Source organism: Herpailurus yagouaroundi, unplaced genomic scaffold, assembly GCF_014898765.1.
Source record: "Herpailurus yagouaroundi ecotype Mexico unplaced genomic scaffold, PumYag 67493, whole genome shotgun sequence".
NCBI classification, from domain to species: domain Eukaryota; kingdom Metazoa; phylum Chordata; class Mammalia; order Carnivora; family Felidae; genus Herpailurus; species Herpailurus yagouaroundi.
In genome coordinates this window covers 309,927-324,057 of record NW_024420301.1, presented here as the reverse complement: position 1 = coordinate 324,057, position 14,131 = coordinate 309,927, and the positions used below count along the sequence as shown (strand labels likewise).

At 57.1% G+C, this 14,131-nt stretch overlaps 1 protein-coding gene, 2 long non-coding RNA genes and 1 other non-coding gene across 5 annotated transcripts; 2 read left to right on the top strand and 2 right to left on the bottom strand.

Moving 5' to 3' along the window:
• Positions 1-254: 254 nt before the first annotated feature.
• LOC121025053 (uncharacterized) lies at positions 255-3,046 on the bottom strand. Its single transcript, XR_005787916.1, has 3 exons — positions 2,590-3,046; positions 2,085-2,473; positions 255-449 (listed from the first exon to the last, which is right to left on the bottom strand). It is a non-coding gene; the product is annotated as an uncharacterized LOC121025053 (long non-coding RNA).
• A 3,031-nt stretch (positions 3,047-6,077) lies between these two features.
• Positions 6,078-9,040, bottom strand: LOC121025086 (uncharacterized). The gene is made up of 3 exons (XR_005787922.1): positions 8,474-9,040; positions 7,752-8,341; positions 6,078-7,245 (listed from the first exon to the last, which is right to left on the bottom strand). It is a non-coding gene; the product is annotated as an uncharacterized LOC121025086 (long non-coding RNA).
• Positions 9,041-11,397: 2,357 nt separating this feature from the next.
• On the top strand, positions 11,398-14,041 carry RPL10 (ribosomal protein L10). Of its 2 annotated transcripts, XM_040467491.1 has the most exons (6): positions 11,410-11,554; positions 12,432-12,490; positions 12,585-12,692; positions 12,922-13,060; positions 13,581-13,743; positions 13,831-14,041. In XM_040467491.1, exons 1-6 carry the CDS (start codon positions 11,532-11,534, stop codon positions 13,981-13,983), a joined length of 645 nt encoding a protein of 214 aa, XP_040323425.1. In that variant the 5' UTR covers positions 11,410-11,531; the 3' UTR covers positions 13,984-14,041. The 2 variants fall into 2 exon arrangements, with proteins under 2 accessions (XP_040323426.1, XP_040323425.1); XM_040467492.1 differs by lacking the exon at positions 13,831-14,041 and having other exon boundaries at positions 11,398-11,554; positions 13,592-13,700.
• Positions 13,400-13,532, top strand: LOC121025104 (small nucleolar RNA SNORA70). The gene has a single exon (XR_005787946.1). It is a non-coding gene; the product is annotated as a small nucleolar RNA SNORA70 (small nucleolar RNA).
• Positions 14,042-14,131: the final 90 nt, after the last annotated feature.

Genomic DNA, 14,131 nt, shown 5'->3' with positions numbered 1-14,131 from the left:
TCCGGAGCCTCCTGCTCTCAGGCCTGGGCAGGACTCAGCGCGCTGGCAACGGTGCTGACCGGCTGCCGTGACGACAGACAGCTGCCCGCCCCTGTGCCGGGACGGCCGCCAGGGCTGCACGCCGCCCCGCAAAGGGCAGGAAGCGCCCCTCTTGGGCCGCGTGGGCCGCCCGGGAACCCGGTCCCATATTCTTCTTCCCGTCTCTGGCTCTTTGTGCGTTTTGTCTGCAAGACTTCAAAGACGAAGAGCCACCCTCTGCCCATACAAATGCGGGCCCTGCCTGCCTTGGTCCGCGGGCCGGAACGTGCCACCCCCCCCCCCCCCCTTTAGACAAAGGACGTGTTCCCGAGGGGCCCTGTGAGACCAGGACGCCCGCACCCAGGTTCAGGAGCCAGGACGCTCCTCCTGTGTCGTCCCCTCCAGCACTGCTCCAGGTGGACCCGTGTGACCTAGAAGGACACAGCAGAGGGGAGGGAACAGGAACACAGACATGAAGTTGTAAAACGGCTGAGGCTTCAATCTCGGGGCCCCTCTCTTCTCTCTCTCCCCCCCTCTGCCCCCTCGCTGTCTCTTTCTGTCTCCCGTCTGTCACATCGCTGGCTCTGGGAAGCCCTGCCCTGCGCTGCCCTATGGAGGGGCCCCACGGGGGAGGCACCGAGGCCCCGCCACAGCCACGGGAGCCAGCTTGGACGCAGGGCCCGCCCGACAGGCAGACCGGGTGGCTTGGGCCCTAGCTGATGCCTGGACTGCGGCCTGTGAGCCACCTTGAGCCAGAGCCCCCCAACCGAGCCCTCTAGGAGCCTGTCCTCAGACAGCGTGGAGGTCAGATCACAGGGATTAGCGGTGGCAGGGGTACGTCGGGGTAACTCGGTGTGCAGCAATGGGTGAGGAATACATGGAAGCGGTCCAGCAGGGAAGCGCCACGACCCGGTAGCTGGGGGGCGGGGAGGACGAGAGGCAGAGGCTAGTCCGTTTGATCCCACGGCCACAACACGCTCGTGTGCCACGTCGCAGAGCCACCCAGGTATTTACGTGGAGAAAGCCTCTGTGAGTAAGTCTGGAGCAAAGGAACCCACGAGAAACCCCGGAAGCCATTAGGAAGAGCCTGGAAAGCCCGATGACACAGAAACTAAACGCGTCTGCCTGGCCTGAACAAACCCAAAACCACAGTCAAGAGACAAGTGACAGCGCAGCTCGGGGAAAGATTAGCAAGACGTGACTCAGGCCTCGTAGCATTACCCTACAGAGAGAGCTTGAAGCGGTCCAGCAGGAAAAGCGCCACGACCCGGTAGCTAGAGGCAGGGGGCGCGCGAGCAGGGAGAAGGAAAGGCAGAGGCTACACCCTTTGACCCCACGGCCAGAACAGGCTCGTGCGCCGCCTTGCAGAGCTGCTCGTTCTGGAGACAAATGGCGGCCGGTGCCAGGCACTGCATTGCCCCCACCAGCCGGGGACAAGCCACCGCGGAGTCAAACAAACAGCGACCACCAAAGAGACCGGCCCCAGTGGGTGGGTGGCGGTCGTGGCGCCGGGTGCCGAGCAGCTCCGGGCGGCACCGCCGGGGACCTGGGAGGCCATGTTGCTGGAGAAAGGCAGTGGCTTCCCAGCAGCTAGAGGGCCGACGGCACCCACGGACCAGACGACTGGCAGGGCCGGTCCCGGGCAGACGACCCCCTTTCCCGTCTGCACGCTCCCCCCAAATCCACGTTCTCGGTCTCAGGGCCCAGGGTCCTCCCCCGGCCCCGAGCTCAGGGTGCGGCTCTGTCCTCTGCCTCATCCAAGGCTTCTTTGCATCCCCACTGCCCGGCCCCACTCTGATCTCCGCCCCTCTCTCTCCTACGTGTCCGGACCTATCCGCTCCGGTCTGGGACTTGCCGGGCGCCTGTACAAACCCGACAGACACCTTCTCCCCGCCGGGGCTGTGGACGGTGCCCTCCAGACAAACCGGGGCAGGAAACGCTGACTGCCCCTCGATGGGAAGTCCCCGAATCCTCGAGGGCTAGCAGCCTCCTGGCGTGTCCCAGGCCCGTGGGGACCCGGCCAAGGGGCCATGCCCAGGTAGGGAGGGCACGGGGCACGCACACACCTAGGAGTGAGTCTCAGGTCTCCGCAGCAGTGCTCCTCACAGAGGGGGTCCCAGACCCGTGGTGGTGGCAGCAGCGTCAGCCCGGAGCTTGTTAGAGTCACAAGTTCTCAGGCCCCACCGCAGATCTGCAAGATCAGAGACTCCGGGGTGGAGTCCGGCGTGGCGAGGTTGAACAAGCCCTCCAGGTGTTCCCACGCGGCCGTCCAGCCTGAGAGCCACGGGGACGGATGGTTCCTGATGGCACCCACTTGTAGAGAAGCCACGAGCTTTCTCTGCCTCTGCGGGGCCGCCCTTGCTTGTGACCTCCCCAGGTGACAGGCAGGGACAACCACAGCTGGTCCTGGAGAACGGGGTGACTCGGGCAGGACTCTCTCCCAGGGGGACCACACCTGTCAAGTGGCGTGGGAAAGACTGTGTTACCTTCCTGCCGTCCTCACCTGCAGGAGCCTGGAGAGCTCCCCTGGCCAACACCACACTCGCGGGTACGGGCACCAGCTCTGCCCACCTTTTCCCGGGTACCGGGTACTAGGCCTGTGTGTGTGTGGAGGTGGGATCCATGCTTTACAGAGAACTGTCCCAGACGCACTCAGGGTCGCTGGAACACACAGCGCGCCGGGCAAGGAAGGGGTGGGGGGGTGGGGGTGGGGGGAGGGGGGCGGGGGTGCCGCGATCCGGTCCCCGGGGGGCTGGATGCGCCCCGGACCGGACCGCACAGCAAGGCCGCTCCCCGAGGCCAGGGCGGGGAGGGGCTGCAGACGCGGTGACTATGCCCTTGGTCGTCCCGGTGGGGCCGCCGCCCCCTTCTCCCCTCACTAGGCCCCCGGGGGCCCCGATACACTGGCCCTGGCCGTCTAGAGGGCCAGACACCGTCAGGTCGGCCTCGCCCCGGCGGAACGCACAGGTCCCCAGGCCTCGGGGAACGGAGACTCTGGCAGGGGCCAGGACCCGGAGAGGCGGGGGGCGGAGCCCAGGGACGGAGGGCGGAGCTCAGGGATGGAGGGCGGTGTCCAGAAGGCCGGGGCGTCGTCCGGGCACGCCGCGCCCACCCTCACCGCCCCGGCACCGGTCTCCTCCTGTCCCTCGGCGCGCCACAGGAAGCCCCGCCCCACAGGTCGCGGGGCACCGCCTTCCTGCCCACCCCTTCCGGCTAGCTCCGCCAATGCCCCAGCTCGGCTCAGGACGGGGCCGCTCCCAGGCCGCCCGCGGAAGCCCCGGTCCCGCGGCCTGACGGACGTGTCCCCTGCCCAATCAAAACAAGCCGGTCGCCTGCGCGCCCCTCTGGGCTCGGCTCCCGCGCGCTCCTTTCTAGCGGTCGGGCCCGGGGGGCCGCGCGACGCCTAGACGTCCCGGCGGGACGAGCGGGACGTCTGCGTGCAGAGTCGCGCAAGTCGTCGTGTCCGTCCACGCCAAGCCCTGCTTGTGTGCTTTCGGCTGGAACTTGGATCTTGAAGTGACGGACCTCACGGGGAGTTCCGGAGAAGCGCCAGGGCGCCTCCCGCAGTTCCCTGGGACCGGCAGGGTGCACATCTAGTGCAATCGCACACCCGGCTTTGGCATTGCTGCCGTCCGAGAGCTGCTCCGTGTGTGCCGCACCCGCGTGTGCGGCCGCGCGTAGCTCTGCACTTTCGCCACGCGTGTAGATTCAGGCGACTCCCACGGGCATCCGCGTCCAGTTGGTTCCCTCCCAAGGACCCCTCCGGTTAACCTTTCGTAACCACAGCCTCCTCCCCTCTGCTCCCTCCCACCCCGCGACCACCAGTGTTGTGTGCTCGCTCGTGTACAGGTTGGTCATTTGAGCACTTCGGTAAATGGAACCATGATGCGGTATGCAGTAGGTCTCAGTGACTCCGGGTGGGCTTTTTTCCCTTCACTCTCATAATGCCCTTGAGATCCAACCAGATGGTTGCGTGTATCCACAGTCAGTTCTTCCTTCGTATTGCTAGCTACGGTCCTTGGTGTGGATCGACCGGCTGCTTCAAACATTCACCCGCTGAAGGACACGCTGCTCGTCCCCAGTCCTAGGCTGCTGCAGATACCCCCGCTATGGACATTCACGTACGTGTTTTCGCGTGATCCTAAGCTTCTGTTTCTTTGGCCTAAATGCCCAAGAGTGCAATTGCTGGGTCCTATGGACATGGATGTTTAGCTTTAAATATTTCATTTAAGTTTAGGGTATTTATTTAAGTAATCTCTCTACCGAACGTGGGGCTCCAACCCACCACCCCAGGATCAAGGGTTGCACGCTCTTCCCACCGAGCCAGCCAGGCGCCCCTGGATGTTTAGTTCTCCTAAAGGGAGAAACTGCCCACTTGCGGTCCACCCTGGCTGTTCTCATTTTCCATCAGCACCCTGCACAGCTTTAGAGCGCATCATCGAACATTTTTACAAAGCAACATTATATTAAGCAAGATTGTTAACAATTTTGTCTCTCTCTTCTACATATAGTCTCCTAATGCAATCACCAACATAGTCATTTACAGAGTTTTACAAAGCATATACCCTGGGGCGGGGGTGGGGGGCGGGCAGGGAAAAACAAAAATGAATAAAAATAAAAAGCATACATCCTATATATTTAATTGTGATTTTCTCTTACTTACTTACTTAGCAATAGGTCTTTGAAAACCTTCCATGTCACTAAACAAATGTCTAGCTCATTTCTCTTCTGGCTGCCTGCTATCTGATGCATGTACTGTATGTATGTACTATATGCAGGTACTATAATTTACATAATGAATCCCCAACTGGATGGTACGTTTACCTTTCCTCTTCTCTCTGCCATTGGCATTAGCACCGCAAGTACCAGCCGTGAACGTGCGTCGGCCTCCCTCTAGGATAATTACCTCTAAGCGAAACTGACAGGCCAAAACCTATGGGCGTTTGAAATGTCAATAGATACCAAGAGATGGCCTTCCCGACCGAAAGACTGGTGGTACGCTAGGGCTGTTAGTTCTTTGTTACCTATGTTGCAAATATTTTGCCCCCAGTATGTCTTTTGTCTTCAAGGACAAGGCTTGCCGGTTTGGGCAGTCAAGAAGGTATACATTTTTTTTTTTAAGTTTTTATTTTACTTTTATTTTTAATTACTTATTTTCTTTGAAAAATCTTAACGCGATTTATTTCTGAGAGACAGAGACAGAGAACAAGCAGGGGAGGGGCAGAGAGAGAGAGGGAGACACACAATCTGAAGCAGGCTCCAGGCTCGGAGCTGTCAGCCCAGAGCCCCACACGGGTCGAACCCACGAATCGTGAGTGAGATGGTGACCTGAGCCGAAGTCGGTCGCTTCACCGACCGAGCCACCCAGGCACCCCAATTTTTAATCATTTTCCATGTTTGTTTATTTTTGAGAGAGGGGGAGAACGCGAGTGGGGGAGGGGCAGAGAGAGGGAGTCAAGGGGATCCAAACCGGACTCTATGCTGACAGCACAGAGCCCCATGTGGGGCTAGAACTCACAAACCGTGAGATCATGACCTGAACCCAAGTCGGAGGCTTACCCGAATGAGCCAGCCAGGCGCCCCTAAAGTTTTTGTTTTTAAGTCATCTCTACACCCCCCCCCCCTTGGGGCTCCAACTTCAAACCCTGAGGTCAGGAGTCACATGCTCTACAGACTGAGCCAGCCAGGCGCCCCAAAGTTCCACATTTTTATACCACCAAGGGTATTAAACTGTCAATTGGCGATTTCTGGGTTGCGTATAGTGGGCACGAAGGCCTCCTCCCACGTGTGATGACAGTAAGGAGACTCGGGGTGGCATTGATGAGCCTGTTGCCAAGTCCTCGGTGACCCGGGCTGGTAGGTTGACCCGCTGGGCCAATGGCTGTGGCCCTGGGCGCCGGTCACACGATGCGGGGCTGCCTAGGCTGGGGGCTGGGGGCTGGGGGCTGGGGGCTGGGGGCGGTGCCACTCTGACAGCCAGCCCCTGCCCTCCAGGGATGCCAGTCCAGTTTGGGAGAAAGACCAGCGAATACGGAATGAGAACCACGCATAGGTGGCGCGCGGGTAAGCAAGAGAAATCCCGGGGAAGAGGACGCAGAGCAAATGCAAAGTCAGGGGTGGGTGAGCAGGGATGCGCTAGGGCCGTGGGGAGGAGCTCCCGGGGTGGGGAGGAGCTCCCGGGGTGGGGTTCCCAGGTGCCAGGAGCAAATGGCTTTCAGAAGGTCAGAGGGCAGAACCGAGACCCCACCTAAATCCCGTGTTGGTGAAGGGTGACCCCCGCGGGACAAAGGCAGGATGGTGCTGTAAGGAGAAGTGGGTCTGAGGGAGCGGGGACGAACGCCCCCCTGACTCCAGTCAGTCCTAGCAGCCGCGAACAGGGAGGGGCTGCCTTCCCCCCACCCCTAGCTGCAGGCTGAGAGAGGAACTGCTCCCCCTGCATCGTCGTGGTACTGCTGGGCTCCGGGCCGGCCGAGCACATCCACCCTCCCTGGAAGGGTAGCTCACCCCAGGCTTCCGGCCCAGGACCCCCAGAGGCCCAGCGGGACACGCGTCAGCAACCTCGACTTGAAGACACGGCCCACCTTGGTGGAGAATCGGCAGGCCTGTCGAAGACAGGACTGGCCCTGTGGACCTTCCCAGGGTGCAACTCTCAGAGGCCAGAGGACATCGTTTGCGGCCATGGCATTGCGAGCTTGCGGTGTGCCTCGGGCGTGATCCCCATTCACGGCTGTGCCATCCCGCAGCCCTAGCAGCCTGTTCGAGGCGTGATCCCCATTCACGGCTTCTTCCGCACCACTCGCTGGCAAGTGGCCCAGGCGGGGTGTGGATCAAGGACGTCGGGCTCAAGCCAGATCCCCTTCTGTGGGGCTGTGCTCTACGGCGCGGCTCGCTCCCTCACTTGGAGGTCCCCGGGGAACGTGTGGCACACTCAGCATGTCCTGGAGGCTTGAGACGTGAGCCCAGGTGGCCATCCCCCACGGAAGCCTCCTCGGGCCAGCACACAGCAAAGGGGGCAGGGTGAGAAAGAGAGCCGCCTTCCCCTCTTGTGCTTAACTGGGGTGGGGTGGGGTGGGGTGGGGTGGGGCGGGGGGGGGGGGGGACTTCAAAACCCAGACCGGCATTACCTTTGATTTCTCAGGAGATCAGAGAGCGGCGCTCGTGGATATCTACGCGTTGTTTGCGTTATTGTGATAGAAAGCTACTCCACCTCCCCAAGTCTTCAATGGCCTGTGAGACACAACAAAATAAAAACACAGAAGAGGGAATCAAACAGATAAGAATAATTGTAAAAGCCCAGGCACGGGGCACCTGGGCGGCTCACTCACTAGAGCACGCAACTCTGTGTCTCGGGGTTGCGAGTTCCAGCCCCACGTTGGGCACACAGAGGTTCCTTAAAAGAAGAAAAAAAGCACCCAGTCAATTTTGAAAAAGAACCGTCGAAGTCGGGCGCCTGGGTGGCTAAGTCTGTTAAGTGTCCAACTTTGGCTCAGGTCATGATCTCTCGGTTCGTGAGTTCGAGCCCCACGTCGGGCTTTGTGCTGATGGCTCAGAGCCTGGAGCATAGATTCTGTGTCTCCCTCTCTCTCTGCCCCTCCCCTGCTCGCGCTCTTTCTCGGTCTCTCTATAATAGACATGAAAAAGCGTTGGAGTAACAACACATAGCCTTTGGAATAAAATCCGTCAACAGACGGATGAAACCACAAACAGATGCCACTGAAGAAAGAATTACTGACCTGGAAGATGGTCCTCAGAAATCATCTCCTGCCCCATATCCCCTCGTGGTGGGTAAGGTTGCTTCCGCCTTCCCTGAGAAATTGTGGCAGCCCCTCCTCAGAGATCCAGGCTCTGCCTCTTCCAGGCCCCTCATCCTGGCGTCTAGGTGTCTGCTCAGCCCGACCTCTTCCCCGCTTCCCCTCGCCTCAGGGACGGCAGCTTTCTGCCATACGATCTGTTTCTTCAGCCCTCCGGGCCCTGAGCCACCAAATGCTCGTATTCGATTTCGTCTGCTGAGAAACCGTGTCTATTTCTCGTCTCCTTCTCCTGCCCGACTGCTACAGAGTCGGACCTGGGAGTGGTCTCAGAAGAGGGGCCCGCCAAGTGGGGATGTGGGGATGGGTGTGGTCGCGCCCTTGGGCCCCAGGGCAGGGCTCGGGCTCCCTGCCAATGGGAACTGGGCGCGTAGGTAGCACCCGCGGTCTGCGGGGACCTCTTCCTTCATCAGGCTGTCACCCGCAGTGGACCGGGATGAAGGGCCACCTGCGGGAAGCCCTGAGGAGCCGGCGTGGCTGCTGTACTGTCACGGCGGTAAGGACGGCTCTGAAGACTGTGGTGTGGTGATCCCGGAGCGCGCAGAGAAAACACTGGCAACTTTAGTTCCTTACCTCTCAGCTCCAGTCACAGCACGACACGCACAGAACTCCCCCCGACAGCCCTAAAAATTCCCTTCCTTCCGTACCTGCAAGGGTTCCTCGTGGTGAAGATTAAACACAAGTTTATCGGTGCGGGTTACAGAATCCCAAAGTCCACTGAATTCCCAGCCTCTCTGTGTTTCTCGTGTGAAACGTATGGCCGTGGTTGGAGGAGTGTGGCCCGGAAACCTGGAACTGGGACGTCTGCTCCGCCTCAGTCGGAGCTGAGAGTCCGGATGCCATCAGCCCCTCTGAGCACCCCCATAGTGGTTCAAGTAGCTGCCCCGTGTCTAAGGGACTGGTGTCCCATCGCTAGAGGAATGTGTCATTATCTCGTGTGGGCTTGGTCCCTTGTAATGCAACTCATGTTGTCCTTGAGATCCTGTGCAACATCCCGCTTGCCATTCAGCCCATACGTAGGGTGCAGTCACAGTATGCCCCACGGCTAAGTCTGAACCATGAGGAAATAGCTCGCGTGTCAATAAAAATTCCCAGATGTAACTGGTATCTAACAGATTAATCCTATTTGAACATTTGTGGGAATGGATTCTCAGGCTACCAGGCTAAGAGGTGAGCTAAGGCACTCACTGGGGTAGATTCACTGATAGGGATGTACTTACTAAATGTTACTGAAGCAATGTGGAGCACTTGTAGCTGGTAAGAAATACAGGCCCGTGCTTGTTTGGTTGACTGAACTTGGACTCACTGGTGGCCTGTAGTTGATCGGTTTCAATGCCAGGACTCTCTTGGCATGAGGTGGAGAAGGGAATCTAAAGTGTTACGAGGGGGGGCGCCTGGGTGGCGCAGTCCGTTGAGCGTCCGACTTCAGCCAGGCCACGATCTCACGGTCCGTGAGTTCGAGCCCCGCGTCGGGCTCTGGGCTGATGGCTCAGAGCCTGGAGCCTGTTTTTGATTCTGTGTCTCCCTCTCTCTCTGCCCCTCCCCCGTTCATGCTCTGTCTCTCTCTGTCCCAAAAATAAATAAACGTTGAAAAAAAAAATTTAAAGTGTTACGAGAAAAAGAGAAAAAAAAAAAACCCAAGTGTTAGAGAGAGAACAACTTGGGAAGTGTTAGAGAGAGAAGATCACGTTGGATCTGAACACTCCACACCCTATGTTCCACAGGATGGTCCAGAAGCAGCTCCTTTCAGTGAAGCTTTGAGAGAACCATTAGAGTAGGAACAGTTGCATCTTAGAAAAGCTCTGGAAAGATCACCATGGGGGCCCCTGGCTGGCTCAGTTGATAAAGAATGCAACTGTTGACCTCTGGGTAGTTAGTTTACCACATTGGGTGTGGAGCCTCGTTAAAAAAAAAAAAAAAAAAAAGATCAGGCGCCTGGATAGCCCAGTCGGTTAAGTATCCGACACTTGATTTTGGCTTAGGTCAGGATCTTCAAGGTTCGTACATTCGAGCCCTGCATTGGGTTCCGTGCTGACAGTGCAGAGCCTACTTGAGATTCTCTCTTTCTCTGTCTGGCCCTCCCCTGTGTTCTCTCTTCTCTCTTAAAAATAAACATTTTTTAGAAAAGAAAAAAGAAAATGAATGAAATAAAACAGGCCAAGTGCTACAGCATGTTTGATATATAGAACTCTAAATGCTCCAGGTATGGGAGCCAAAAATCTGGCTTGAGCTGCTCCAGTGGAGTCACAGACTCTCACCCAGTTTCGAGACCCAGAGTCCCTTCATGGACCGGGAGGTGGGTCCCCTGAGACACACACTGCACCATTGCTCCGGTGGAAACCACAAAGGGATCTGCAGGCCTGTACTCAAGTGACAGGTTGTCCCGGAGAACAGGTGTGCTTGAGCAAGCAGGCCTCCCTCCTTGGCAGGCCACACCTATCAAGTGACATGGGAAAGGCTTTGTTATCTTTCTCCTGTACCCACCTCCAGAAGTGTGGACAGTTCTGGGATTTACTGAGATCGCTGGTAACTCAAGCACGAACTCTGCCCACCTCTCTTGGATCCTATTCTTGTTGGGGGGTTGGGGGGCTCATTGTGAACCATCTCAGGGGCACACTTTCGATGTGCTGGAACACAGTGGGCAGGGAAAGGAGTGTGTTGAGGAGGCGTGGGGGTGTGCCACAATCTGGGCCCTGGGAGGACGGAAGCGTCCAGAACTGCACCGCAAGGCTGCCCTCAAAGGCTAGGAGTGGGGCACAGCCGGAGAAGGAATGACAGTGCTCCTTTGCCACCCTTGGTGCGGTTGTCGCCTCTGTCTCCAAGTCACCCTGGGGAGCATAACGTCTCTTTTCTCTGCCTGGTCAGGGTGGGCCCAAAGGTGTACACGGGGTCTGCCATGACCTGGATCATGAGGGAGGCTTCTCCTTGCCCTTTCTCCAGCGAGAGGGCGCAGCTCTGCCACTTGTCTTCGACGAACCGGGAAACTGTGCATGGCTTACAGCAAAGGCAGCTCCAGAATCTTCGGTTAATGCGGGGAGCGGGGTGGTGGTGCGGGGGCGGGGCGAGCCTGCCGCTCCGCCGACAAAAGGACGTGGACCTAGGCTCCAGCACAGCATGTGCCATGGGGTCTTGGCGCTCAGAGGCAGGCTCGGGGGTGGGGGGGGCGTATCCCAGCCCCGTGACCCCCGGGAACACGCAAGCAGCCACAGTAAGCCACACTCAGAGGTACTTTCCTTCTTTCAACCCCAGGAGTATATGGCGCTCATAGTTACGGCAAAGCCTCGGGGAAGAGTTCTACATCCAAGATGGCCGGCCGGAAACAGGCTTCTCGCGCCGATGTGGCGAGGCCAGATTGGCTAGCTGGCCGCCCGCATTTGAACGCTCAGCTGTGTCCCGGTTCAGTTCTGGAGCTGAGCCCCGCCCGCACGCAGGCGCACAAAACTGCTGCATCTATGTTCCGGAAGTGTGACAGAGCGTCCACCCTCTCTGGCCAGGACTCTATGGTTCCTATGCGCGAAGATCGGCCCCATATATAAGGCATGCGCAGGCGTGGGAGCGCCTCTTTTCCTTCGGCGTGGTAAGTAGTCGTGGTTCTGGACTTGTGGGTTGTCCTTGCTGGATCTCTGTCCCGGTGTGAGGCCTGTCCGCGTCTTCTGTTCCGACTTTGTCTGTTTCGTTGCAGCCACTGAAGATCTTGTTGTCGCCATGGGCCGTCGCCCCGCCCGGTGGTGAGTGCCAAATCCGTACAATTTCGCTGATGTGAAAAATGGAGGGAGAACTGTATTTCAACGCTAAAATTAACCGTGGGGTGGGGCCTCCGGGGCACCTTTTCTATATTGCGAACGGACTCCACGTTTTTACTGATATTCCGGGTCGCTTGGGGACTTCGTTTACACTGTTTCTTTTAAAGTTCAGGCCTTTCTTAAGCGTTTCTTCTGTTTTGTTGGGGTGCCAGATTTACCTTGGCCTGCATGTGTTCCACCACTTACGGGCTGAAATCGACGGCCGCCTTACATCTAGTCTCCGTCCTGGAAATTAGCCACCTTTTCAGACTCGATACCCTCTCAGGGCCTTTGTGTGCCATCCCCATCTTATTTCCGGGCGACATGCCCGTTCGGCCTCGGTCGCCAAGGGCCGCCCTGGCCAGAGGGCTCAGCCACCTCGTGTGCCCTGCAGGGGGCGTCAGAATCTTTTCCCATGTGGTTTCCAAGGCGGATTTATTGCCACGTGCCCAAAAATCAGTGGCATGAATTATGTTACTAATTAGCAAGAAATTTGCAGTGCCTTTGAGATGTTTCTCTTATTTAGCTGGAGAAGTGCTTTTCCACCTGTTGACCTTATAGGAAGCATGGAATCATAATAATACGGGGTTGAGGGAGATTTTTTGCTTCTATGTTTTCTGTATGAGTGTTCTCTAATTTTTGGTCACTTTGTTTTGGCCGTGTTTTGCTTAGAGCCAAATTCCAGGAGTGGAGACAGCTAGAGATTGAGATGTTGCCCCCGGTCCCCATTCCCTGCCCTCCTTTGGTCTTAATTTAAGGGAGTTCTCAAAGTGCTTATTGGGTTCACTTGTGAACTATAAACCTATTTCTCCCCTCCCCACAGTTACCGGTATTGTAAGAACAAGCCGTATCCAAAGTCTCGTTTCTGCAGAGGTGTCCCTGGTAAGTAGTGGGAGAGTTCCCAAACTGGTTTGGCTGCACTGACTCAGTTGCCTCCGGTGCCCCTCCCCCACATACCTATCTCCATATTTTTCAGATGCCAAGATCCGAATTTTTGACCTGGGGCGTAAGAAGGCAAAAGTGGATGAGTTCCCACTGTGTGGCCACATGGTGTCAGATGAATACGAGCAGCTCTCCTCTGAAGGTGAGGCCGGATTCCTTGTTAATCCCATCCTTTCTAACTGCTCCCCTCCCCCACCAGACCCAGAACAAACTGCACCAGATTCACCATTTAATCAAGAGTATCTGATGGTGAGCCTTTTTATGAAGTTCACCCAGTTGATACAGATGTACACTGAGGGCCAGGGACAGTTACAGTAAGTGGCTCTGTCCTATCTTGTCTCACTGCTGCCTCCCACCTGCCCCCAACCTAGCCCTGGAGGCTGCCCGAATTTGTGCCAACAAGTACATGGTGAAAAGCTGTGGCAAAGATGGTTTTCACATCCGGGTGCGGCTCCACCCTTTCCATGTCATCCGTATCAACAAGATGTTGTCCTGTGCTGGAGCTGACAGGTGAGCTGGGTCTTGGGTGTCTGTCTTTTGAGGGGTTTTCCCATAACTTGAGGCTTTCGTTTGCCTTGTTTTTTCCATCAGAACAAAGAGATGGTCTCTCGTACGGGACTCCCCCATAGTAAAGCCAAGTTAAAGGTTCCCAAAACAAAAGGTATCACGACTAAGTCTTAGTCTCTGGGTGACAGGTGGAGGGAGGTGCTCCTGAGGGAGAGGCTTTAATCCTGATGATACCCATCTGCCAGCAAGCAGGTAGCTGAAGCAGCCACCAGTTGGAAGGCTTTCAGCTGAGCCCAATGACACCTTGTAGGGGCTGCCTAGTCTTTTCAGGTTTTCCATTTTCTGCAGCCAGTTAAGCCGACTGTGCTCTTTCCCCATGGGGTCCAGTGTGCAATGGCTGCGAACAGCAGCCTCCTTGGTAGTGTATGCAGCCTGTTGGTTGTATGGGTTGCCCTAAGGGACCTTGGAGACAGTTTTGTTCCAGTGGACATTGAGGGTTGGCTTCATGCTTTCTCCACTTCAGGCTCCAGACAGGTATGCGGGGTGCCTTTGGAAAGCCCCAGGGCACAGTGGCCAGGGTCCACATTGGCCAAGTCATCATGTCCATCCGTACCAAGTTGCAGAACAAGGAGCATGTGATTGAGGCCCTACGGAGGGCCAAGTTCAAGTTCCCTGGCCGCCAGAAGGTAAGTTGTGCCGAAACCTTGGTCCTGCTTTACTTGCCCTGGTCAGTGTCCAGGTTTCCTAATTCCGTTATTTTCATCTTATCACAGATCCACATTTCCAAGAAGTGGGGCTTTACTAAGTTTAACGCGGACGAATTTGAAGACATGGTGGCTGAAAAGCGGCTCATCCCAGATGGCTGTGGGGTCAAATACATCCCTAATCGTGGCCCCTTGGACAAATGGCGGGCTCTGCACTCATGAGAACCTCAGCACTGCCCTTCCCCATTCATGCCCACCAATAAATCCTGCTTCCTGTCTATTTGTCTTTGCATCTGGATTCAATGGTGGTGGGCTGGGAGGGGGACTCTAGAGTCACTACCTTGTCTTTTCAGAAGAAGGTTGACGAGCT

Bases quoted from the DNA above. Each gene is read 5' to 3' on its own strand.
- RPL10 (XM_040467491.1), top strand. From the start codon at position 11,532: ATGGGCCGTCGCCCCGCCCGGTG. The intron at 13,061-13,580 runs GTGAGCTGGGTC...TCTCCACTTCAG, and splicing joins TCCTGTGCTGGAGCTGACAG to GCTCCAGACAGGTATGCGGG. The intron at 13,744-13,830 runs GTAAGTTGTGCC...ATCTTATCACAG, and splicing joins AGTTCCCTGGCCGCCAGAAG to ATCCACATTTCCAAGAAGTG.